Source organism: Leuciscus leuciscus, assembly GCF_965113295.1.
Source record: "Leuciscus leuciscus genome assembly, chromosome: 3".
Taxonomy (NCBI): domain Eukaryota; kingdom Metazoa; phylum Chordata; class Actinopteri; order Cypriniformes; family Leuciscidae; genus Leuciscus; species Leuciscus leuciscus.
This window is the reverse complement of record NC_138727.1, coordinates 581023-597556: the sequence shown is the minus strand read 5'-3', so window position 1 is coordinate 597556 and position 16534 is coordinate 581023. Positions and strand designations below refer to the sequence as shown.

The window sequence follows — 16534 nt, the reverse complement described above, 5'->3', positions numbered from 1 at the left end:
TAATATTCCTGATGCTGTCTGTGTTTTTAATGTTAATCAAACAACAAACGACAAAGAAATCTCTCACTGCTCTTGACTGAATAACTTTAATAATGATTCATTAATAAGGATGTTTAATTTATACAGTGAAGACTACGCAGTGTTATTTTACATCTGCTTATGCCGAGTTCACACTGAACGATTTTAGGCCTGATTTTCGCTCGCCAACAGGTTTTGTGAGATCGCAGACGAAATCATAGGCAAATCGGTGCTTGTTCACGCGATCTGAGAGAACTCAAAATCCTGCGGTGTGAATGTGTTCTGACTGAAAACTACACCGGTGATGACCGACAGCCAATGAGAGAGTAAGATACAGGACAGCGGGAGGAGTTATGGACCAGAATATCAGTATTTTAATACAGAAACAAAGCACAAACATTGCAGCTGCACATCGTAAAATTATTTATTTACCCCCACCTCTCTTTGCAGAAACATAATCCTTGCTCTCGTCTCCCCAAACATTCCCACCTGCATAATCTGTTTTTTTCTTCTCCTTTTCGCTGCAAATCAGCGCACAGACAATTTGGATCGCAAATCTTCTTGCAGGATGTCGTTTTAAATAACAATTTGGGTCTCACGCACACGCGTGATCTTGCGTTATTTCCGTATCATTTCTCGCGTGTGTTTGGTTGTGAAACGTAGTTTGCGGTTGTGTGCACACACACACACACACACACACACACACCAGTGACTGAATGTTACCCCAGATGAAAAGAACAGTGACCCGACTACTTAGAAAATCGTGCAGTGAGAACTCAGCATTACTTTATTAAATTCCTGTAACTGGGAAGCACTGTTTATCTAATTTATATCTTTGTGATATTGTATTCATTAAGTACACACACCTGGTAGAGTTCCTCCAGGTTATACTGGATGGAGGTGCTGTTCTGAATCGCTCCCACAGCATCTCTCAGCTTCAGCCACGTGTCCTCAGTGTAGCTGTCAGTCAACTTCGGTCTGTCTGTGAACACACACACACACACACACACACACACACAACCACAGAAAAACACACACAAACAAACATCCAGACACAGAAACAAACAAACAAACAAACACACACACACACACACACACACACACAGAAACAAACAAACAAACAAACAAACACACACACACACACACACACACACACACACACACACAACCACAGAAAAACACACACAAACAAACATCCAGACACAGAAACAAACAAACAAACAAACAAACAAACAAACAAACAAACACACACACACACACACACACACACACACACACACACAGAGAAACAAACAAACACACACACACACACACACACACACACACACACACACACACACACACACACACACACACACACACACACACACACACAGAGAAACAAACAAACACACACACACACACACACACACACAACCACAGAAAAACACACACAAACAAACAAACACACACACACACAAACATCCAGACACAGAAACAAACAAACAAACACACACAAACAAACACACACACACACACACACACACACACACACACACACACACACACACACACAACACACCATATTGTTTAATATATAGTTTGATTTCACTAGTATCTGACAGATATGAACAAGCTTCCTGCGACTGTGACACACAGATTCATCACTAACGTTAGTTCTAGTTGAGTGAAACTCACCTTTAAAGTTCTTTATGATCAGTTTCTTAGACGCTCCTGCTTTGGCTGGTTTGGTGAGTCCATTAAAGTTTGATTTCTGATTGTGCTGAATGTCTTCTGCCATAATTTGATCTTGGTTAATATCATTCACACATGAAATATCATAAACGCAGAGAGTGACTCGATCACTGTTAGCTGTTAGCTATCAAAACACACAGCCAAACTAGAACCTGAGCCATGGAAGCGGCTCCAAACCCTCGTGGAGTGAGTTCGGCTTCTGCTGTGGATCGACACGACACACGCCTACACACACATGAGCAGATATTCATCAGATAATAATCATATTTACTCCATATTCACTCTGACTGATCCGCGCCGCGGCTAACTGCATAACAAGATGGCAAACAAACAGCGAATCTGCCGCCGGGGAATCAGCAGACAGACAAACACACACCTCGCTTCAAAGAAACTTCTACAGAATAAAACAGAGATTTAAATAATGAAATAAAAATAAAACTCGAAACCATGACTTTACGCCAGAAGTTGGACTTTTATGTCATGATTTCGACTTTTTATCTTGGCCTTTTTGGTTATATGTATGACTTACTATGTGATCGTTTCCATTTTTTATTTCATAACGACTTTAAAAAAATAATTAAAAAACCCTTTTATACTTTATATAAGTATGTCTTAGTATGTCATCATTTAAACTTTTTTATCTCATAAATATGACTTTTAAGACACAATTTCGACTTTTTACGTCATAATAACAAGTTCAACTGACTAAAATATTGTTATTGTTGACAAACTTTATCACAGTAACGTTAGTTAGTCTTCATATGTTTTCTTCAGCTAAACCTTTTAATTACATAGCAGAATCGTGTTATAATAAACCACAATTTGAAATGCCAGTTAAATCGAGAAATACCCGATCTTTAATGTTGCTTTAAAACTGAGGTAGTTTATTAATATTTCCATTTGTGGAAAGTGCAGAATGGACTCCAAAACTGCGTGTTCACTGGTGTAAACAGGAAGTGCTGGCGTGACGTCAGCGGGCTCTGCAGTGAAGCCAAGCACGCGCGTAAAGGGATGTGAGTTGATTTGGGTAAATAAATAAAAAATAGTTATTTCAATTAAGTCGCTTGTATAATATAATGTTTATAACGCATATATACACGTAATAACGCGTCTCGAATAATCTGTAAATGAGTGAATGGATTAGCAGCTGCGCTAGATCGAAGGTTTCTCACACACATCTAGTGTTTTCACAGCGCATACTACACACTTCACTTCTGGACTTTACAGCGCACTGGATGGCCTTCGTGTTCTGCTAGTGTGTCGTAGAGTGTGTTTTACTGTAGACAGCAGCATTTCTGCTGAGTGTGTCACTAGGCGACATTATAAACACTGAGTGTGTGTGTGTGTGTGTGTGTGTGTGTGTGTGTGTGTGTGTGTGTGTGTGTGTGTGTGTGTGCTCTTGTTTCAGCTGCACTGGGTCAGAGGTCAGGATGGCGCACATCACACTCAATCAGTACCTGCAGCAGGTGAGGCCGTGCACTGCCGTGTGAGGGGTCACTGGAGATCCTCTTCTGCTATAATGTGTGTGTGTGTGTGTGTGTGTGTGTGTGTGTGTGTGTGTGTTTTTGTTCTGGAAGGTTCTGGAGGCCATAGACAACAGAGATGGGCCGTTCTGTGCAGAGATGCTGTCCTTCAAACACCCGCATGTGGCCAACCCTCGCCTGCAGGTGTGTGTGTGTGTGTGTGTGTGTGTGTGTGAGAGAGAGAGAGAGAGAGAGAGAGAGAGAGAGAGAGTGTGTGTGTGTGTTTGAGAGAGAGAGAGAGAGAGAGAGAGAGAGAGAGAGAGAGAGAGAGAGAGAGAGTGAGTGAGTGAGTGAGTGAGTGAGTGAGTGAGTGAGTGAGTGAGTGAGTGAGTGAGTGTGTGTGTGTGTGTGAAGCTCACAGATGCATGATTACTAATGTGTGTGTGTGTGTGTCACAGCTGTCCAGTCCGGAGGAGAAGTGTCAGCAGCTGCTGGAGCCGCCGTACGACGAGATGGTGGCCGCTCACCTCAGGTGCGATTTTTCATCGTGTGTGTGTGTTCACACTCACAGGCGTCTCGTCTCTTCCTCTGCAGGTGTGTGTGTGTGTGTGTGTTCACACTCACAGGCGTCTCGTCTCTTCCGCTACAGGTGCACGTACGCTGTGTCCAATCATGACTTTGTGGAGGCCTACAAATGCCAGACGGTGGTGGTTCAATATCCTTTTACTCAGGATCTTCTAGTGTGATGCAGTGCACTCGTGTGTGTGTGGAGAGTGTTTGGTGTGTGTGACCTTAACGCAGCTGAACATCATTTCTGCGGGCGTTTCAGGCTCATAAAGAGGAGAACTGGTGAGATGCGGCTTATGGAATTGTGTTGTTAAGAAAAAATAGAGTTGATACCCGGGTCAAAACTGACCCGGAACGCACAAGGTGCTATAATTTAATTTAAATGGTTATATCTGCAAAAAACAATATTTTGAAACATTTGAAAAAAGAAAATGTTTATTTTGATCGTCTTAATCCATTGCAACGTTTTTTGTATGTATTTTTTTATTTTATTTGTATGTAGCAGTTCTGGGTCAGACCATAAACACAGTGACAGTCTCTGATTGCTGTGTTTTCAGGGCTCTGCCGATCATGTTTGCCGTGACCCTCGACCTCAGGATATTTGCCAATAATGTGAGTGGAACTCATTCATCTGTGGATCTGCAACAGATGCAGCGTCTCACGACGCGTGCGTGTGTGTGTGTGTGTGTGTGTGTGTGTAGGCGGAGCAGCAGCTGCAGGTGAAGGGGAAGGGGAATGTTGGAGACATGCTGGAGAAAGCAGCGGATCAGTTGATGAGCTGCTTCAGAGTCTGTGCCAACGACAAGTGAGTTATTACATTAATAAAACATTACAGAAGTAGCCTTAACAGGACAAAAGAATTATGAAAGTATATTACAGTATTAATATTATAGCAGCAGCAGCAGATCTATTCCCCCTAGATCAAACACATCAATATTGTCGTATCCATTACCATGCCAAATGAGTTTTCATGACAGAGCATTATTAATATCTTTACTGTCAATCCTTGATGAATAAAAGTTCTACTTTTTGGATATCTTATTTATACACGGTATCAAAACAACATGTTTGTGTTGCATAAAACAAACTGAGCGAACTTTCACACTTGTTGTCAATCAGCTGTTGCATTGAATCAGTCTGAACTGTATAGAGCACTGCATAAATACTATTCTATACTATACTATACTATACTATGGAAGCACTAGATATACTATAGAAGTACTGTAGAACTAAAGGCATGTGATGTGTACTTGTGTTTGTTTCAGTCGCACTGGGATCGATGACTCGAAGAGATGGGGAATGTTGTTTCTGATCAATCAGCTCTTCAAGATCTATTTCAAAGTAAGAGTTCAGAGTTTTTATTAATATTCTGGTAACACTTTACAATAAAGTTTAACATGAACTAATGAAAAATACTTCATTGTAGTTAATGTAAATCTCAACATTTACTAATACATTATTAAAATCAAAAGTTGTCTCTGTTAGTATAATTTAATAGACCTGAACTAACAATGATCAGTTGTGTTTTTATTAACTAATATTAACATATGTTTATTCTAATATATTCAGATCAATAAGCTGCACCTGTGTAAGCCTCTGATCCGCGCCATCGAGAGCTCCAGCATGAAGGACGAATACACCACCGCCCAGCGCGTCACTTACAGATACTACGTGGGCAGGAAGGCCATGTTCGACAGCGACTTCAAACCAGGTGAGTGTGAGAGAGTGAGTGTGTGAGAGTGAGTGTGTGAGAGTGAGTGTGTGAGAGTGAGTGTGAGAGTGAGTGTGAGAGTGAGTGTGAGAGTGAGTGTGAGAGTGAGAGTGAGTGTGAGAGTGAGTGTGAGAGTGAGTGTGAGAGTGAGTGTGAGAGTGAGTGTGAGTGTGAGTGTGAGTGTGAGAGTGAGTGAGTGTGAGAGTGAGTGTGAGAGTGAGTGTGAGAGTGAGAGTGAGAGCGAGTGTGAGAGTGAGTGAGTGTGAGAGTGAGTGTGAGAGTGAGTGTGAGAGTGGAGTGTGAGAGTGAGTGAGTGTGAGAGTGAGTGTGAGAGTGAGTGTGAGAGTGAGTGTGAGAGTGAGTGTGAGAGTGAGTGTGAGTGTGAGTGTGAGAGTGAGTGTGAGAGTGAGAGTGAGTGTGAGAGTGAGAGTGAGAGTGAGTGTGAGAGTGAGTGTGAGAGTGAGTGTGAGTGTGAGTGTGAGAGTGAGTGTGAGAGTGAGAGTGAGTGTGAGAGTGAGAGTGAGTGTGAGAGTGAGTGTGAGAGAGTGTGAGAGTGAGAGTGAGTGTGAGTGTGAGAGTGAGTGTGAGAGTGAGAGTGAGTGTGAGTGTGAGAGTGAGAGTGAGTGTGAGAGTGAGTGTGAGAGTGAGAGTGAGTGTGAGAGTGAGTGTGAGAGTGAGTGTGAGAGTGAGTGTGAGAGTGTGAGAGAGTGTGAGAGTGAGAGAGTGTGAGAGTGAGTGTGAGAGTGAGTGTGAGTGTGAGTGTGAGAGTGAGAGTGAGAGTGAGTGTGAGAGTGAGTGTGAGAGTGAGTGTGAGAGTGAGTGTGAGAGAGTGTGAGAGTGAGAGAGTGAGAGTGAGTGTGAGAGTGAGTGTGAGAGTGAGTGTGAGTGTGAGTGTGAGTGTGAGTGTGAGAGTGAGTGTGAGAGTGAGTGTGAGAGTGAGTGTGAGAGTGAGTGAGAGTGAGTGTGAGAGTGAGAGTGAGAGTGAGTGTGAGAGTGAGTGTGAGAGTGAGAGTGAGAGTGACTGTGAGAGAGTGTGAGAGTGAGAGAGTGTGAGAGTGAGTGTGAGAGTGAGTGTGAGAGTGAGTGTGAGAGTGAGAGTGAGTGTGAGTGTGAGAGTGAGAGTGAGTGTGAGTGTGAGAGTGAGAGTGAGTGTGAGTGTGAGTGTGAGTGTGAGTGTGAGAGTGAGTGTGAGTGTGAGAGTGAGTGTGAGAGTGAGTGTGAGAGAGTGTGAGAGTGAGAGTGAGTGTGAGTGTGAGTGTGAGTGTGAGAGTGAGTGTGAGAGTGAGTGTGAGAGTGAGTGTGAGAGTGAGTGTGAGAGTGAGTGAGAGTGAGAGTGAGAGTGAGTGTGAGAGTGAGTGTGAGAGTGAGAGTGAGAGTGACTGTGAGAGAGTGTGAGAGTGAGAGAGTGTGAGTGTGAGAGTGAGTGTGAGAGTGAGAGTGAGTGTGAGTGTGAGTGTGAGAGTGAGAGTGAGTGTGAGTGTGAGAGTGAGAGTGAGAGTGAGTGTGAGTGTGAGAGTGAGTGTGAGTGTGAGTGTGAGTGTGAGTGTGAGAGTGAGTGTGAGTGTGAGTGTGAGAGTGAGAGTGAGAGTGAGTGTGAGAGTGAGTGTGAGAGTGAGTGTGAGAGTGAGAGTGAGTGTGAGAGTGAGTGTGAGAGTGAGTGTGAGAGTGAGTGTGAGAGTGAGTGTGAGAGTGAGTGTGAGAGTGAGAGTGAGTGTGAGAGTGAGTGTGAGAGTGAGTGTGAGAGTGAGTGTGAGAGTGAGTGTGTGTGAGTGTGAGAGAGAGTGAGTGAATGAGAGCGAGTGAGAGCGTGCGAGTGAGAGCGAGTGTGCGTGAGAGTGAGTGAGTGAGTGAGTGAGAGTGAGTGTGAGAGTGAGTGTGAGTGTGAGTGTGAGAGAGTGAGTGAGAGAGTGAGTGTGAGAGTGAGTGTGAGAGTGAGTGTGAGAGTGAGTGTGAGAGTGAGTGTGAGAGTGAGTGTGAGAGTGAGTGTGAGAGTGAGTGAGTGAGTGAGAGTGAGTGAGAGTGAGTGTGAGAGTGAGTGTGAGAGTGAGTGTGAGAGTGAGTGTGAGAGTGAGTGTGAGAGTGAGTGTGAGAGTGAGTGAGTGTGAGAGAGAGTGAGTGAATGAGAGCGAGTGAGAGCGTGCGAGTGAGAGCGAGTGTGCGTGAGAGTGAGTGAGTGAGTGAGTGAGTGAGAGTGAGTGTGAGTGTGAGAGTGAGTGTGAGAGTGAGTGTGAGAGTGAGTGTGAGAGTGAGTGTGAGTGAGTGTGAGTGAGTGTGAGAGTGAGTGTGAGAGTGAGAGTGAGAGTGACTGTGAGAGAGTGTGAGAGTGAGAGAGTGTGAGAGTGAGAGAGTGTGAGAGTGAGTGTGAGAGTGAGTGTGAGAGTGAGTGTGAGAGTGAGAGTGAGTGTGAGAGTGAGTGTGAGAGTGAGAGTGAGTGTGAGAGTGAGTGTGAGAGTGAGTGTGAGAGTGAGAGTGAGTGTGAGTGTGAGAGTGAGTGTGAGAGTGAGTGTGAGTGTGAGTGTGAGTGTGAGAGTGAGTGTGAGTGTGAGTGTGAGTGTGAGTGTGAGAGTGAGTGTGAGAGTGAGTGTGAGAGTGAGAGTGAGAGTGAGTGTGAGAGTGAGTGTGAGAGTGAGTGTGAGAGTGAGAGTGAGTGTGAGAGTGAGAGAGTGAGAGTGAGTGTGAGAGTGAGAGTGAGAGTGAGAGTGAGTGTGAGAGTGAGTGTGAGAGTGAGTGTGAGAGTGAGTGTGAGAGTGAGTGTGAGAGTGAGTGTGAGTGTGAGAGTGAGTGTGAGTGTGAGAGTGAGAGTGAGTGTGAGTGTGAGAGTGAGTGTGAGTGTGAGTGTGAGAGTGAGTGTGAGTGTGAGAGTGAGAGTGAGAGTGAGTGTGAGAGTGAGTGTGAGTGTGAGAGTGAGAGTGAGAGTGAGTGTGAGAGTGAGTGTGAGTGTGAGAGTGAGTGTGAGTGTGAGAGTGAGTGTGTGAGAGTGTGAGTGTGAGAGTGAGTGTGAGTGTGAGTGTGAGTGAGTGTGTGAGTGAGTGTGTGAGTGAGTGTGTGAGTGAGTGTGTGAGTGAGTGTGAGAGTGAGTGTGAGAGTGAGTGTGAGAGTGAGAGTGAGTGTGAGAGTGAGTGTGAGAGTGAGAGTGAGTGTGAGAGTGAGAGTGAGAGAGTGTGAGAGTGAGTGTGAGTGTGAGAGTGAGAGTGAGTGTGAGTGTGAGAGTGAGTGTGAGAGAGTGTGAGAGTGAGTGTGAGTGTGAGTGTGAGAGTGAGTGTGAGAGTGAGTGAGAGTGAGAGTGAGTGTGAGAGTGAGTGTGAGAGTGAGTGTGAGAGTGAGTGTGAGAGTGAGTGTGAGAGTGAGTGTGAGAGTGAGTGTGAGAGTGAGTGTGAGAGTGAGTGTGAGAGTGAGAGAGTGTGAGAGTGAGTGTGAGAGTGAGTGTGAGAGTGAGTGTGAGAGTGAGAGTGAGAGTGAGAGTGAGTGTGAGAGTGAGTGTGAGAGTGAGTGTGAGAGTGAGTGTGAGAGTGAGTGTGAGTGTGAGAGTGAGTGTGAGAGTGAGTGAGAGTGAGTGTGAGAGTGAGTGTGAGAGTGAGAGTGAGAGAGTGTGAGAGTGAGTGTGAGAGTGAGTGTGAGAGTGAGTGTGAGTGTGAGAGTGAGTGTGAGTGTGAGAGTGAGTGTGAGAGTGAGTGTGAGAGTGAGTGTGAGAGTGAGTGTGAGAGTGAGTGTGAGTGTGAGAGTGAGTGTGAGTGTGAGTGTGAGAGTGAGTGTGAGAGTGAGTGTGAGAGTGAGTGTGAGAGTGAGTGTGAGAGTGAGTGTGAGAGAGAGTGAGTGTGAGAGAGAGTGAGTGAATGAGAGCGAGTGAGTGAATGAGAGCGAGTGAGAGCGAGTGTGCGTGAGAGTGAGTGAGTGAGTGAGTGAGTGAGTGAGTGAGAGTGAGTGTGAGAGTGAGTGTGAGTGTGAGAGTGAGTGTCAGAGTGAGTGTGAGAGAGAGTGAGAGTGAGAGTGAGAGTGAGTGTGAGTGAGAGTGAGTGAATGAGAGCGAGTGAGAGCGTGCGAGTGAGAGCGAGTGTGCGTGAGAGCGAGTGAGTGAGTGAGTGAGTGAGTGAGAGTGAGTGTGAGAGTGAGTGTGAGTGTGAGAGTGAGTGTCAGAGTGAGTGTGAGAGAGAGTGAGAGTGAGTGTGAGAGTGAGTGTGAGAGTGAGTGTGAGAGTGAGTGTGAGAGTGAGTGTGAGTGTGAGAGTGAGTGTGAGAGTGAGTGTGAGAGTGAGTGTGAGAGTGAGTGTGAGAGTGAGTGTGAGAGTGAGTGTGAGAGTGAGTGTGAGAGTGAGTGTGAGAGTGAGTGAGTGTGAGTGAGTGTGAGAGTGAGTTTGAGAGTGAGTGTGAGAGTGAGTGTGAGAGTGAGAGTGAGTGTGAGTGTGAGTGTGAGAGTGAGTGTGAGAGTGAGTGTGAGAGTGAGTGTGAGAGTGAGTGTGAGAGTGAGTGTGAGAGTGAGAGTGAGTGTGAGAGTGAGTGAGTGTGAGAGTGAGTGTGAGAGTGAGTGTGAGAGTGAGTGTGAGAGTGAGAGTGAGTGTGAGAGAGTGTGAGAGTGAGTGTGAGAGTGAGAGTGAGAGTGAGTGTGAGAGTGAGTGTGAGAGTGAGAGTGAGTGTGTGAGAGAGTGAGAGTGAGAGAGAGTGAGTGTGAGAGTGAGTGTGAGAGTGAGTGTGAGAGTGAGTGTGAGAGTGAGTGTGAGAGTGAGTGTGAGAGTGAGTGTGAGAGTGAGTGTGAGAGTGAGTGTGAGAGTGAGTGTGAGAGTGAGTGAGTGTGAGAGTGAGAGTGAGTGTGAGAGTGAGTGAGTGTGAGTGTGAGTGTGAGAGTGAGTGTGAGAGTGAGTGTGAGAGAGTGTGAGAGAGTGTGAGAGTGAGTGAGTGTGAGTGTGAGAGTGAGTGAGTGTGAGTGTGAGAGTGAGAGTGAGTGTGAGAGTGAGAGTGAGAGTGAGTGTGAGAGTGAGTGTGAGAGTGAGTGTGTGAGAGAGTGAGAGTGAGAGAGAGTGAGTGTGAGAGTGAGTGTGAGAGTGAGTGTGAGAGTGAGTGTGAGTGTGAGAGTGAGTGTGAGAGTGAGTGTGAGAGTGAGTGTGAGAGTGAGTGTGAGAGTGAGTGTGAGAGTGAGTGTGAGAGTGAGTGTGAGAGTGAGAGTGAGTGAGTGTGAGAGTGAGTGAGAGAGTGAGAGAGTGAGAGTGAGTGTGAGAGTGAGTGTGAGTGTGAGAGTGAGTGTGAGAGAGTGTGAGAGAGTGTGAGAGTGAGTGAGTGTGAGAGTGAGTGTGAGAGTGAGTGTGAGAGTGAGTGTGAGAGTGAGTGTGAGAGTGAGTGTGTGAGTGTGAGTCTGAGAGTGAGTCTGAGAGTGAGTGTGAGAGTGAGAGTGAGTGTGAGAGTGAGTGTGAGAGTGAGAGTGAGTGTGAGAGTGAGTGTGAGTGTGAGAGTGAGTGTGAGAGTGAGTGTGAGAGTGAGTGTGAGAGTGAGTGTGAGTGAGTGTGAGAGTGAGTGTGAGAGTGAGTGTGAGAGTGAGAGTGAGTGAGAGTGAGTGTGAGAGTGAGAGTGAGAGTGAGTGAGAGTGAGAGAGAGTGTGAGAGTGAGAGAGAGTGTGAGTGTGAGTGTGAGTGAGTGTGAGTGTGAGAGTGAGAGTGAGAGTGAGAGTGAGTGTGAGAGTGAGAGTGAGTGTGAGAGTGAGAGTGAGTGTGAGAGTGAGTGTGAGAGTGAGTGTGAGAGTGAGTGTGAGAGTGTGAGAGTGAGAGTGAGTGTGTGAGAGAGTGAGAGAGTGTGAGTGTGAGAGTGAGTGTGAGAGTGAGAGTGAGTGTGAGAGTGAGTGTGAGAGTGAGTGTGAGAGTGAGTGTGAGAGTGAGTGTGAGAGTGAGTGTGAGAGTGAGTGTGAGAGTGAGTGTGAGAGTGAGTGTGAGAGTGAGAGTGAGTGTGAGAGTGAGTGTGAGAGTGAGAGTGAGAGTGAGTGTGAGAGAGTGTGAGAGAGTGTGAGAGTGAGTGAGTGTGAGAGTGAGTGTGAGAGTGAGTGTGAGAGTGAGTGTGAGAGTGAGAGTGAGTGTGAGAGTGAGTGTGAGAGTGAGTGTGAGAGTGAGTGTGAGAGTGAGAGTGAGTGTGAGAGTGAGTGTGAGAGTGAGTGTGTGAGTGTGAGTCTGAGAGTGAGTGTGAGAGTGAGTCTGAGAGTGAGTGTGAGAGTGAGAGTGTGAGAGTGAGTGTGAGAGTGAGTGTGAGTGTGAGAGTGAGAGTGAGTGTGAGTGTGAGAGTGAGTGTGAGAGTGAGTGTGAGAGTGAGTGTGAGAGTGAGTGTGAGAGTGAGTGTGAGAGTGTGAGTGAGTGTGAGAGTGAGAGTGAGTGTGAGTGTGAGAGTGAGTGTGAGTGTGAGTGTGAGTGAGAGTGAGAGTGAGAGTGAGTGAGAGTGAGTGTGAGAGTGAGAGTGAGAGTGAGTGTGAGAGAGAGTGAGAGTGAGAGAGAGTGTGAGAGTGAGAGAGAGTGTGAGTGTGAGTGAGTGTGAGTGTGAGTGTGAGTGTGAGAGTGAGAGTGAGAGTGAGTGTGAGAGTGAGTGTGAGAGTGAGTGTGAGTGTGAGAGTGAGAGTGAGTGTGAGAGTGAGAGTGAGTGTGAGTGTGAGAGTGAGAGTGAGTGTGAGTGTGAGTGTGAGTGTGAGAGTGAGTGTGAGTGTGAGAGTGAGAGTGAGTGTGAGTGTGAGTGTGAGAGTGAGAGTGAGTGTGAGAGTGAGAGTGAGTGTGAGAGTGAGTGTGAGAGTGAGTGAGAGAGAGAGAGAGTGAGTGTGAGAGTGAGTGTGAGAGTGAGTGTGAGAGTGAGTGTGAGAGTGAGTGTGAGAGTGAGTGTGAGAGTGAGTGAGAGTGAGTGTGAGAGAGTGTGAGAGAGTGTGAGAGTGAGTGTGAGAGTGAGTGTGAGTGTGAGAGTGAGTGTGAGAGTGAGTGTGAGAGTGAGTGTGTGAGTGTGAGTCTGAGAGTGAGTCTGAGAGTGAGTGTGAGAGTGAGAGTGAGAGTGAGAGTGAGTGTGAGAGTGAGAGTGAGTGTGAGAGTGAGTGTGAGAGTGAGTGTGAGAGTGAGTGTGAGAGTGAGTGTGAGAGTGAGTGTGAGAGTGAGTGTGAGAGTGAGTGTGAGTGAGAGTGAGTGTGAGTGTGAGAGTGAGAGTGAGAGTGAGAGTGAGTGAGAGTGAGAGAGAGTGTGAGAGTGAGAGAGAGTGTGAGTGTGAGTGTGAGTGAGTGTGAGTGTGAGAGTGAGAGTGAGTGTGAGAGTGAGTGTGAGTGTGAGAGTGAGAGTGAGTGTGAGAGTGAGAGTGAGTGTGAGAGTGAGTGTGAGAGTGAGTGAGTGTGAGAGTGAGAGTGAGTGTGAGAGTGAGAGTGAGTGTGTGAGAGAGTGAGAGAGTGTGAGTGTGAGAGAGTGTGAGAGTGAGAGTGAGTGTGAGAGTGAGTGTGAGAGTGAGTGTGAGAGTGAGTGTGAGAGTGAGTGTGAGAGTGAGAGTGAGTGTGAGAGTGAGTGTGAGAGTGAGTGTGAGAGTGAGAGTGAGAGTGAGTGTGAGAGAGTGTGAGAGAGTGTGAGAGAGTGTGAGAGAGTGTGAGAGTGAGTGAGTGTGAGAGTGAGTGTGAGAGTGAGAGTGAGTGTGAGAGTGAGTGTGAGAGTGAGAGTGAGTGTGAGAGTGAGTGTGAGAGTGAGTGTGAGAGTGAGTGTGAGAGTGAGTGTGAGAGTGAGTGTGTGAGTGTGAGTCTGAGAGTGAGTGTGAGAGTGAGTCTGAGAGTGAGTGTGAGAGTGAGAGTGAGAGTGTGAGAGTGAGTGTGAGAGTGAGTGTGAGTGTGAGAGTGAGTGTGAGAGTGAGTGTGAGAGTGAGTGTGAGAGTGAGTGTGAGAGTGAGTGTGAGAGTGAGTGTGAGTGTGAGAGTGAGTGTGAGAGTGAGTGTGAGAGTGAGTGTGAGAGTGAGTGTGAGAGTGTGAGTGAGTGTGAGAGTGAGTGTGAGTGAGAGTGTGAGTGAGAGTGAGAGTGAGTGTGAGAGTGAGAGTGAGTGAGAGTGAGAGTGAGAGAGAGTGTGAGAGTGAGAGAGAGTGTGAGTGTGAGTGTGAGTGTGAGTGTGAGTGAGTGTGAGTGTGAGTGTGAGAGTGAGAGTGAGTGTGAGAGTGAGTGTGAGAGTGAGTGTGAGAGTGAGTGTGAGTGTGAGTGTGAGAGTGAGTGTGAGAGTGAGTGTGAGAGTGAGAGTGAGTGTGAGTGTGAGTGTGAGTGTGAGAGTGAGTGTGAGTGTGAGTGTGAGAGTGAGAGTGAGAGTGAGAGTGAGTGTGAGTGTGAGAGTGAGTGTGAGAGTGAGAGTGAGTGTGAGAGTGAGTGTGAGAGTGAGAGTGAGTGTGAGTGTGAGAGTGAGTGAGAGAGAGAGAGAGTGAGTGTGTGTGAGTGCGAGTGATTGAATGAGAGCGAGTGAGAGCGTGCGAGTGAGAGCGAGTGTGCATGCGAGTGAGAGCGAGTGTGCGAGCGAGTGTGAGCTGTGTAGCTCAGTGTGTGTGTTAGAGCGCTGCTGTTGATCTGTGGAGCTCATTGTGTGTGTCTGTGTGTCCAGCTGAGGAGTGTCTGTCCTTCTCCTTCACACACTGCCATCGCTCCTGTCAGAGGAACAAGAGGCTGATCCTGATTTACCTTCTGCCCGTCAAGATGCTGCTGGTACGACGTCACTGGGATACACACACATACACACACACACACACACACTATCCAGTCATAGAAACACAGTTTACTGTATAACACAGAATCTCACTCAATTTGGCAAATTATCTATGAATCTTGTAACTTGTAAATGTAATAATAATAATAAGTTAATAATACATTTGTAATTTTAGTAATAATATCTAATCTAAAATATCTCAAATAAATTAATATTGTATGCCTTCATTTCATTAGCACAATTTTTTATAATTTGTTTTAAATAATAAATCCAGAATTTGGGAAAAATACAATATTTCATACGGACCTAAAATTAAATCTTTGTTAAACTTTCAATAAGTTATGTTAATTTTATTAAAAATTCTGTACATTTTATGATTTCAATGAATTAGACAGGATTTTTGATGACTAACATTTAATTTAACCATTAAAATGGAATCCAGGAAAGAATGTTCACAGCTTGTGTTTGTCTGTCAGGGTCACATGCCCTCACATCAGCTGTTGAAGAAGTACGACCTCATGCAGTTCGCTGACGTCACCAAGGCTGTGAGGTAACACACACACACACAGACACACACACACACACGCACACACACACTGTTGTCGATCCTCATCTTCTGCTTGTGTGTGTGTCTGTGTCAGAGAGGGGAACCTCTTGCTGCTCAATGAAGCGCTGGTGAAACACGAGACCTTCTTCATCCGCTGCGGGATCTTCCTCATCCTCGAGAAGCTGAAGATCATCACATACAGGAACCTCTTTAAGAAAGTGTGAGTGAACAACACACACACACGAACCCGACCCCTAAACCTACCCATCACACATACACACACACACACACACACACACACACACACACACACACACTAACCCGACCCCTAAACCTACCCATTACACACACACACACACACACACACACACACACACACAAACCCGACCCCTAAACCTTCCCATCACACACACGCTGATTTAAATGTGTGTGTGCAGGTATCATCTACTGAGGACTCATCAGCTTCCTCTGGATGCGTTCCTGGTTTCTCTGAGGATGATGAAGGTGGAGGACGTGGACATCGATGAAGTGCAGTGCATTCTGGCCAACCTCATTTACATGGTGAGACGCATCACTTCCTGCTGACACAACATTATTTTTTACTCTTTGATTTGCGCTTTATCTCAGTGGAGCGGTTCTGAAGGTTCTAGCTGTTAATATTGTGTGTTCTCTCCGTCTCAGGGACACATCAAGGGTTATATTTCCCATCAGCACCAGAAGCTGGTCGTCAGCAAGCAGAACCCGTTCCCTCCACTGTCCAGCGTGTCCTGAACATCAGCTCCCAGAATGCATCTGTTACCCACCGTTCCTCAGTATCATTCTCATTCTGTGTTTGACCTTGTTTTTTATTGATTGTCAAATAAACGTCACAGTGTTTTGTACTTATTTTTTTTTATTGTGACATTCTCATGACAAATATACTTAACCCTGGGAAATATACTATACTGGGAAAAAACTGGTGTAGGATTTACTGTGAAACAAGTCAGTCAAATAATTACAAAGAAACTGCAAGTAACACATGGAATTAAACGTGACGTTTAGTAGAAAGACTGAAATAGTATTTTCTTGTAAAACGTACTTCAATAATCAATGTTTTCTTGTGTTATTTCTCATGTTCAGTAGCGATTCTCATGATGGTAATATATTTTGTCTAGATCACTAAAAACTAATATTATGATGATGTATAAATACTTCATTTAAAGACCCATCATTGGTCAGTCAGTCAGATAGCCCCGCCCCTAACACCACATGTGATTGGCTGAGTCAGAAGTTGACATGTCACTCAAACATACAGATCAATGTTGCAGTGTTTTACTCTTCAGGAATCAAACAGTGACTCGGATCATAAAACTGACTAGCTGTAAATGTAATTTTCAAATGCATATTTCTATAATTTGATGTTATGCTGATCAGAAGTTGTGGGAGGGGTTACTTGCACAATATCATTCTATAGTGTTATTTTGCATTAAAATATGACCCACACATGAGTTTCTCAGGTTCAGTGTTGGGGAAAGTTACTGTGAAAAGTAATGCATTACAACATTGCGTTACTTAGTGACTTTTTAAGACCAAACCTTTCACCAATAAAATGGTTTAACTGAATCATCGAAGGTCAGAAGCAAGTACATTGGTCAATGAAGTGAGATTAAATGCATAAAAATATTTGTTTTATTTAACATATTTAATTATTGGAGGTTTGTGTATTATGATTTTGCATTCCATAATTTTAAGGAATACTGAATCTTTTTTTGTGCAAGTGAGACGAGAAAGTGCTCACATTTAGTCTAGAACCACAATAACCATCATGTTCTCACACACACACACACGCGCCTCT

The 16534-nt window shown here is 45.4% G+C and overlaps 2 protein-coding genes across 3 annotated transcripts in view; one reads left to right on the top strand and one right to left on the bottom strand.

Moving 5' to 3' along the window:
• The window catches only part of cul4a (cullin 4A), a 20354-nt gene extending 18264 nt beyond the window's left edge, over positions 1 to 2090 (bottom strand). For both annotated transcript variants that reach the window (XM_082163805.1, XM_082163806.1), the window contains exons 1-2: positions 1696 to 2090; positions 885 to 1000 (exon numbers count right to left, since the gene is read on the bottom strand). In XM_082163805.1, the coding sequence (XP_082019931.1) occupies positions 885 to 1000; positions 1696 to 1798 (219 nt within the window). In that variant the 5' untranslated portion in view covers positions 1799 to 2090. The remainder of the gene's footprint in view (positions 1 to 884; positions 1001 to 1695) is intronic.
• A 591-nt stretch (positions 2091 to 2681) lies between these two features.
• Positions 2682 to 15581, top strand: pcid2 (PCI domain containing 2). Its single transcript, XM_082163879.1, has 15 exons — positions 2682 to 2779; positions 3161 to 3218; positions 3330 to 3419; positions 3674 to 3747; positions 3865 to 3932; positions 4025 to 4064; positions 4340 to 4394; positions 4484 to 4587; positions 5048 to 5123; positions 5352 to 5493; positions 14052 to 14152; positions 14630 to 14703; positions 14795 to 14920; positions 15138 to 15261; positions 15382 to 15581. Exons 2-15 carry the CDS (start codon positions 3183 to 3185, stop codon positions 15469 to 15471), a joined length of 1200 nt encoding a protein of 399 aa, XP_082020005.1. The 5' UTR covers positions 2682 to 2779; positions 3161 to 3182; the 3' UTR covers positions 15472 to 15581.
• The last annotated feature ends 953 nt before the right edge of the window (positions 15582 to 16534 follow it).

Excerpts from the sequence above, each read along its gene's own strand:
- pcid2 (XM_082163879.1), top strand. The coding sequence starts at position 3,183 with ATGGCGCACATCACACTCAATCAGTACCTGCAGCAG. Across the intron at positions 3,933-4,024 it reads CCAGACGGTGGTGGTTCAAT|CATTTCTGCGGGCGTTTCAG; the intron begins ATCCTTTTACTC and ends GCAGCTGAACAT. Across the intron at positions 5,124-5,351 it reads TCTTCAAGATCTATTTCAAA|ATCAATAAGCTGCACCTGTG; the intron begins GTAAGAGTTCAG and ends TAATATATTCAG.